The 8,959-nt window shown below is 40.4% G+C and overlaps 1 protein-coding gene across 2 annotated transcripts in view; it reads right to left on the bottom strand.

The window, feature by feature from the left end:
- LOC105623196 (14-3-3 protein epsilon) overlaps positions 1–6,836 on the bottom strand; it is a 9,493-nt gene extending 2,657 nt beyond the window's left edge. For both annotated transcript variants that reach the window (XM_012204596.1, XM_012204595.1), the window contains exon 1: positions 6,746–6,836. In XM_012204596.1, the coding sequence (XP_012059986.1) occupies positions 6,746–6,809 (64 nt within the window). In that variant the 5' untranslated portion in view covers positions 6,810–6,836. The remainder of the gene's footprint in view (positions 1–6,745) is intronic.
- Between the last annotated feature and the right edge of the window lie 2,123 nt (positions 6,837–8,959).

Here is an 8,959-nt window from a genome sequence, read left to right on the forward strand (position 1 = left end):
CTTACTTCTACTACTCTACCTACTACTACTACTACTAACTACGTAACTACTAACTACTACTACGTACTATATATATATACTATAGTATATATACACACACACACACACACACACACACACACACACACACACACACACACACACACACACACACACACACACACACATCTAACGATACTCAATTATTAAATGAAACATTATAATTAGAATAAACGTAAAAGTAAACTATATGTAAGAAAAATTCCATGGAAAAATATAATTCTCTATGACAAAAAATAATTTCTTTTTCTGTTAAATAAATATTATTTCAGATTTCTTCAAACAAATATTAAACCCACATAATAAAAACAATCTTTGGAGTAACGGAAGTCACTTTCTAAGGAGCAAAAATACTATTTTTATATATAGCATCTTGATTTTTCTGTACATTGATGGTATATAACATTTTTATCTACTCTCGTGACATTTATAATAATCCTTAAATAGCAAAACTGCCGAAGAGATTCTTAGATAATCAAAGTTCCTATAGGAAAATATAACATAAAAATATCCTAATAATATTGAATAAATTTTTGTCATAACAATTTGATCGACGATGAAACCTGACGAAATATAAAATTACGTAATTATTTTATATTCTACGTCTTCCGCGTTTCTCTATGTTTATCCTGCAAAGTTCAGGTTGTCAAAGGATCCCTCATAAATCATTGTGAAATGAACTCCGTGCCGCTCGTGAACTTGTTCGCTTAAATGGCGTATGGACGTTTGGCCTATAAAATGTTACGTGCCTATCGCGGATGAAACGATAGCGCGGAGTGCCTTTGGAGTAAAGGGGATGAACGCGTCGGTATATATTAATCCGCTGCCCCTTGAACTTTGCACGGAAGTCATATAATACGTATATCAGCACATATTCGAGCGATATTCGCTCAGAGAAGCGCTGCCATTTTTGGCCTCAAGATGTTTTTATGGAATACTCTCTCGTGTTTGCTAGCAAGGCCTACCTGCTTGCCTGGTTTAACTAATGTATTTTTCAAGCTTCAGTTAAATGAGTATCTAAAAACTCAAAACCGACAAATTGTGGCAAAAAAGAAGGAAGTTAATTAGTGAATTAAAGCGAAGAATACGAGAAAATGTCAAGTGTAAAAAAATTATATAAAATCATTAAAAGCGAAATAAGATGAAAAATAAGCTTCGTAACTCGATTTGAAGCTGCAAATTTGTTGCAGCAGTACTTGATCCCACACATCTCTTGCGACATTAGAATTTGAGTTAATCTCATAAACATCCGAGATAAATTACAAATGCAAATGTTGACGCTCTGCAACGCTCACAACTGCGGCGATTAAACGTTCGCCTTCTCCGTAGTTTGAGAAATCGGAAGAGAGAAGTCGGAAACTTGTCCTCAACTTGAAGCTGATATCTCCATTCAAAATACGAGCTTGAATTCAAGAAACTTTCTGTCCTCGAGTTGTCTGCTGTGCGCTCGCTTGTACTTTGTGCGCTTAAAATGGCACAAGTGGCACGTCGCCACTCATCCAAACGAGGGGGAGGGGAGGGTAGGAAGGGGAGATGCAAGAGACTGGACTCCGGAAATTTACAGACTCATAACAACAGCATAATAATGACAAAGGAAGGAAGAAAAGAAGGAAAAGACGTAGATCGATGCATGGATCAACTCTGCGTTGCACGCATCGACGTTACTGATCAAGTGGTATCATCAAGTTTACAGGGAGTGAATGTGACGTAAAGCGTTACAATGAACACGGTGTACATATACCAGTGTGCAGCAACGTAGGATAGCAGCCAGATCAATACTTTCCTTCTGCTAACCACCCCTTTCCCCCATTCTGTCCTCTTCCTCCTCCTCCTCCTGCTCTTCTTGCCACCTTCTCCCCCCCTTTTGCTCACCCTCCCCATTTCCCACCTAATCTACTCTTCTCTCTGCCTGTTTCTTTCTTCAGCTACCCTCAAATTCCAGTCGTCATTTCTCGTCCTCCGACACGTCCTAGGAAAATCATAGCGTTATGTCGTTTCCACTCAGGCTTTACCTTAGGGACCAATCATGCCAATGTCGTACCTCTAAAGTCATATATTTAAAGTCAAGCCCGAATTTTCAGAATTATTCTGTATATCACGCATAATCAAGATAATCTAGAAAGAGATTATGAACAGTCGATCTGTAGTCATTAGTTGATAATTGATGGATGTTAATTATCCTTAATATGTTTCGACTTTTTTCATGAACACTTTTCAAGTGGCTCCCTAGAGTGACATAAGAGGCCTGTTCCTTTTCCATATTCCAGGGCTGAAATTCATCTTTATCCTCTTCTATCCAATGTGAAAAGGAAAAGAAGAAAAATGAACCGAACAAAAAATTCAATCCTGGAATATGGAAAAAAAACAGACCTCAGATCTGTCTATGTTGCTTGCACTTTTTGCACTCAGTAAGATCGGCCTTTTACCACACTTTAGGACTAAACTTCTTGCACAGTTTATATTTTGCCTTTTTCTCTCCAATGTGAAGAGAAGAAGAAAAAAAGATGAACCGTGTAAGAAGTCGAAATCTGGAATATGGAAAAAGAACATAGATCTTCTAATATCTTGATTTTCTTTCTCTTTAATATCCAAATATACATTCATTTCATTTTAAGTGTAAAAATTTTTCGGAATTTCAATCAACAGAATAGACTAATAAAATTGATTTTATTTTATGCCCGTTTCTATTATATCAATGTAGATTAATTTTAATCTCTTTCATTAAATCTTCATCTTTTCCAATTCTAAAAAGGAAAGTTGAACTGAGATTAAAGTTAATCTACATTGATAGAAAAGAGTATTAGAGATCCACGTCATGATAACTGATATAGCTTAAGAAACATGAAAACATGCACGTTTGATTATAATTTTTCACAGAATTTTTCTATAATGCAAGAAGAAAAGGAAATAATACTGGGAAGCATCAGATACGCAATTTAAAGAGAGAATTTCTCTCGGAGGAGTGAATCGATTTCCATTCATCGAACTTTCAGTAATTACACTTGGCATCGAAATTCCAATATTTCATCTTCAAAGAGGATTCTAAGAGAATGATACGACTTTTAAAAGTGGCGGAAACTAGAATATAACAACCGTGTTGAACCGACTTGACTTTCGGTCGATTAAAAGTGGTTTCGTGCTGGAAACAGAATTTGCTAATTGGAGAAATTTTGAAAGGAAAAAAAAAGATTCGCCAATTAGAACGGCACTTCGAAAGAAACAAAGATTCATTAATCAGTAGCACGAGAATTCGTGTGTCAGATCTCTTAATCTCGTTATATCGAGTAAAAAAAAAATAATCTAGCCTTAAATCATAGAATTGAAAGAAATGAGATTTTAAAAGAGGAAAGGAATACAGTCGCACCACATCATTGTCACATTATTACATGTTTCTTTTTGTCTTTCACTGTTGTCTTTCATCATTTTCTTTATTACTATTGAACAAGAAGATTCATGCAGCAGTATCTCTTTTCCTCTTATCACTGATGAGATTATCATTACGACAAGCTATTTTACATGTTACTCAGTGCGTTCCGATGAATGCATCTCTCTCTCTTCTGAGGCGCATAAATCAAGGAACTAACACATTTCTTTCTTTCGCAAAGAAAGGAAAAGAAAAGAAAGAGAAGAGAGGGAAATTGCTAGAGCACAGATAAAAGTATACTGAGAAAAGTGTCTGGCTGAAAATAGATGAAAAGATTGTAAGTCTGTTCGCGTTACTTGCACTTTTTTACACTCAGCATCTACGCTTTCTCTCCCTTCAACGTTCGAATAATCTCATTTTAAGTGCAAAAATTTTGAGGAATTTCAAGCAATGTGAACAGACGTGTATAATATCAATCGAAATTTCGGTTATTTCAATTAGAATTACAGTAGATTTAATTTAAAAAATTTTGATTCGTCCATTTTCAAGCAGAATTCCAATTAATCCTAGAAGACATTAAGTCTGTTCGTATTGCTTGAATTCCCTCAAAAAAATTTTACACTTAAAAGAAGATATATATCTATATATTCCGGCGTTGAATAGAGAGAAAACAAAAAGTATAAAAGTGCAAGCAATAGAAACAGAATGTCTATTCTTTATTTTCAAGTAACAATAAATTTGTTCGCATTGCTTGAAATCCCAAAAAATTTTTACACTTAAAACGAGATAAATATATGTATTCGGGTATCAAAGGAAGAGAAAGCAGCGAAGGTAGTGGATGGAAAAAATACAAGCAACACGAACAAATTAATAACATAATTACAAAATTTATAGGTGTCGATTAATGAAATTATTATAAATATTTTAGTAGATAAATAATTCGTTCACTTTGTTTCAAGATACAAAATGAGCATTGCTCCAGATAGGTAGATATATTTTTCTCAGCATATGTATATACAACCAGCTTGAGGAATCTTCAAAGACGTTAGAAGACACGAAGCGAGCGCATACCAAGACGTATCTATAGCGCAGGGATCAGCAGGGATGGAAAAATTTGACCATCTCTTCCCTCCCACGCCTCTCGTCGCTATACTTGTCGCTCCGCAACGCTCCGCTCCATGGCCTCCCGTTTCAAGATACAGTCTCTCACTCGTCCCTCTCAACATTCTTCTTCGTAGCTCGTCCCGGCCATCGCGCCATCGCGCCATCGCCCGGAACGTAGAAATGAGAGCAATGAGATGAGGAAATTCGTGTGAAATTGGGAGTACTTATATATTTTATTCCCGAAAGATAGCGATTGGTATGACAAGTCAAGCGCGCATCGAATGAATGCGATCGATACGAGCGCTCCAAATCGCTGTGTCGCGCCGGCCGGCCGGTGTGCCGACGCTCGATAATCACGCACGTCCGCAGTCCGCGAGGTCGCGTCGATATCGAGAATGCAAGATCGATGGAATCGTCATCGTCGAGGCGCTTCGAAAACCGCCAAACTAGCTACCGCTCACTCTGGACGCTTCACGTTATTACGCCTAACCTGAACCCTTAACTCAACACGGAAAGGGAGAGAGAATGGAGGAGAGGAAGACGTGCGAAAATATCAAACGTATCGGTAAAAGCGACATCCGGCTGATCCGGCTGGATTCGGCGCAGCGCGACGTAGCGACCAGCGTCAAGCTTGTACGCGATCTGTCAGATCTATTTTACCTGATGATGAGCCTTCGTCTCATTTTTGTTTAAAGCGGACCCCACTCGTCTCGCTTTTTCCTCGCTTTTTATGCGGAGAAAGGAGCCGAAGTTGCAGAAAACTAAAGCGGACCGTGCAGCTGTTGTGGAATCCACGTGGATGAAGGTTCTCGCCTCTCTGTCGAGGTCGGAAAAGAAGAAAAAAAGAACGACATTGGTTGTTCTCACTTTTGACTTTTGACTGTGTTTAGAAAATTTATCCGGGTGCATGTATATATTATTTTATTTTCTTTTTCTTCACAGAATATTGAACAAAGATAAAATGTGTGATGGAATCATGTCTAATTTCACCATGGATAAAATAATATTGAACAGTAACTCTTCTCGGTCGATCGAATCCCCAATCGGTGATTTCTTCGCGTGCGTTCAAGGCCAGATGCCACGAGCGGAACACGCGACTTACTGCGTGTATCCGTGGTATAATAACCCGGCGGCGGCGGCGGTGATGGTGGCGGCGACGGCGGTGGCGACGGCGGTGGCGACGGCGGCGACGGGGCGATTAGTCAAGGCGCCTCGACGTGTCTATACGTCATCAACATTCACGAGTCTCATGACCGTCCGTCGTTGGTGATCGAGAGAGAAACGAACCTGTCTCGCTTCGCTTATCTGCCGAAGAGACATGTAGCTCTCTCTCGGGTAGGAGGTAAAAAAGAGCGACGAGGCGGAGAACCGGGAGCACGCCTAGCAACGCGTGGCCGCCGCCAGCGGCCAGCGTCGTTTCCCGATCGGCACTTTTGAAGCATGGAATCCAAAGGAATCGGGCCGCGAGAAAACTCTGATCTGTTCTTTATTACAGATCAACTCTTCTTTATGGTTCATCTTTCTTTTCTCTTCACGTAGGAAGAGAAAAGAGAGCTGAATTGTGCGAAAAGTTCAGCTAAAAAGAGCAGGTTTAACACAGATCTAGAAAACGCACGAGATCCGTCGTCTCGTTCCGCGGCAGTTCCCTTCTCCCTCCTCCTCTGCCCCCCAGGGCTTTGGCGATTGAACGAATGGACGGACGGACCGACCGACTGACGGACGGACGGACGGACAAACGAATGGGCGAACGAAGTAGAGAACGGGCGGGCCTCGCCGGATCGACCGTCGCGAATGACACGAGTCGATATCGCGTCCGGCGCCGCCACAAAGGAACCCCGCTGGCTATGACGAATAACATCGTAACGATCGCGCCGCCAATTTTGACAGATACAACGCGCTTTAACGAGAGAGCGACAGCCCCGGGAGTATGTACCATCAGAGTACAAAGAATAGAAAAGGTTATTCGAGAAAGGAAATTCTCTAATGGATCGCAGGCTTATCACGAGAATGTCGAGACGCCAGACAGCCGCGACGATGGGCGACCCGGATCCCGTTGATGCGAGCGAAGGGGGAAGGGGGGAAGAAGAGGGAAGAGCCCGTTGACGCGACGCGCGAGACGCGAATGGATCGCGCGGGATGTAGATCGGTTTCGCGGTTTCGCGTCGACGAACCGGCTAGATTGTCCCCTCTGTCCATCTCCCTCCCCCTCACCAACGAAAAGGGAAAATATCTACTTACCGTCGTAGCGTTCTGCTTGCTCGGCCAGTTTCGCCTTGTAAACGTTGTCCTCCCGTTCCGACATCTCGGATGCGTACGGATCTCACTGGTTAAATGAATAACGAGAGGTTCACGCGGGGAAGAGACGCGCGCACGGAATACGCCGTTCGGCAAACGACCGCCTGAAATACGCACAACGAAGCCACTCCGCACCACGGAGACGTACAGGCCACTCGCAGGCTCACTGACCAAGATGGCGGCGCCCGCCAACAATCGAAAGCAGTTCCCAGTCTCTCGCGCAGCAGCTCCGCGGATTGACTCCGCTCGCCATGCGCTCGCGCCGTGTATTACTACGCCCGTGACGTCATTGCCTCTCCGCCGCCATCTCGAGACGGATCACGCCATCACGGATGGATCGCCGAGTGCGCAAGCGTGCACGCACGCACGTATCAACACATACGATTCGCCCTGCGGATGAAAAAAACATTCTCTCTATTTCTCTCTTTGTTTCTCCTGCTGAAAACGATCGATTCATCGCAAATTCAACATCTCGCGTATGTATATATGGTACATACGAGGTGAATACGAGGTGAATCGCGAGATATGTCATACCCGCCTTTAATCCGTCGCTCATCGTTTGTCGCGCTTCCGCTAGTCCGCTTTCCGGCTTCTTCGTTCTAAGCTTTCGTCTTCGTTACAATGTGTGTTGTTAGACGGGTTTCAGACGCATGCGCGTCCAATGTAGCTTCAGTATTATATCGGTCATTAATAAATATAAGTCGCTTAGGGTTGAAAATGTTGAAAATTTTAATATATTTTACATATTTTACATACGTATACATATATAGAAATATATTATATATATTTATATTTAAATTTATATTTTTAACAAAAAATTTTTTTAAGCAACTAATGATCTTCTATTTACTAGTGACGGTACGTTACTGAAGCTACATTGGACGCGCATGCGTCTGAAATCCGTCTAACGACACTGCTTCCTCAAAATGCCGCGGAAATGAGGAACGCACGGAATCAGATCGAAACGCGAACCGGGAAACCGCCGCACCGGCCGGACCGGATGACGAAAATTCGACAGTCACGCCACGATTTGCAATATATCTTATCGAGTTGCTCCTCTCCCTGTGCTGTTAAACTGATCGGACATTTTTAAAATTTCTAAAAAATTCTCAAACGAGCGAAAAATTAATTTCTTTCCCATGTCCTATGTCGTCATATACATTTATATACATACAGAATAAATATTAAAAATCAATTTTACAACTTATTAAAAAATTTCTGTCGGAAAAGAAAACATTTTTTTTTATCGATCTGCGTGGTATCGCAAAAAAATTCCTGAATCAAAAAAGAACTAAACATAATCAATAAATCTACATATGTGTAAGAAGCGTGTCTATCTAAGAAGTGTATAATCAATAAAATATCCTTGCAACAAACTCGATCTGTCTGATTCTACAAGTTCCAAGCAGATCAGCTTTAATCTCAGTTTAACTCATTCTTCTTTTTCTTTCATGTTTGTTTCTACCAATGTAGTTTAATTTCGATTCAATTTATTCTTTATTTTTTCTAATTAATCTTAGAATTTTAGAAAGAGATGAGTTATATTATTTATTTCTATCAATGTGGATTAACTTCAATTATAGTTTAATTTATTCTTTATCTTTTTCTAATTCTTATAAGACTTTGGGAAAGAATGAAATGTAAACTAATTTCATTCTTTTCTAAAATTGGTGGAAATGAGCATAAAAATTAAAAAAAGATAAAGAGAATGTTAAATCCAATGGAAATTAAAGTTAATCTACATTGGTGGGAACGGGCATTAATCCGTATTAATTCACATCGCGTTTATAGTCTTTTCGTATATAATTGATTCAATATAATTTATTCGACAAAACCAAGAGTCTTATAATACAATTACGGCCTTTTCGCGATTAGGTGGCTGTAAAGGAGACGCCACGAAATGAATATCCCTTTGTAGCGAAGCATATTTGTATTTCTCTCTCTCCCCCCACATGAATTGGCTAATGTACAAGTACTATGATTCAGTTTCATTACTCGGCTCTCTCTCTCTCTCTCAATCACAAAACAACACACACACACACACACACGCGCGCGCGCGCGCGCACGCACACAACCGCGTCGTATCTCGTTAAATTATTTATTTTTATAATTTTTGTATTTATATGTATACAGGCGTGTATAATATATATATATATA

This window comes from Atta cephalotes (assembly GCF_000143395.1).
Source record: "Atta cephalotes unplaced genomic scaffold scaffold00054, whole genome shotgun sequence".
NCBI lineage: Eukaryota > Metazoa > Arthropoda > Insecta > Hymenoptera > Formicidae > Atta > Atta cephalotes.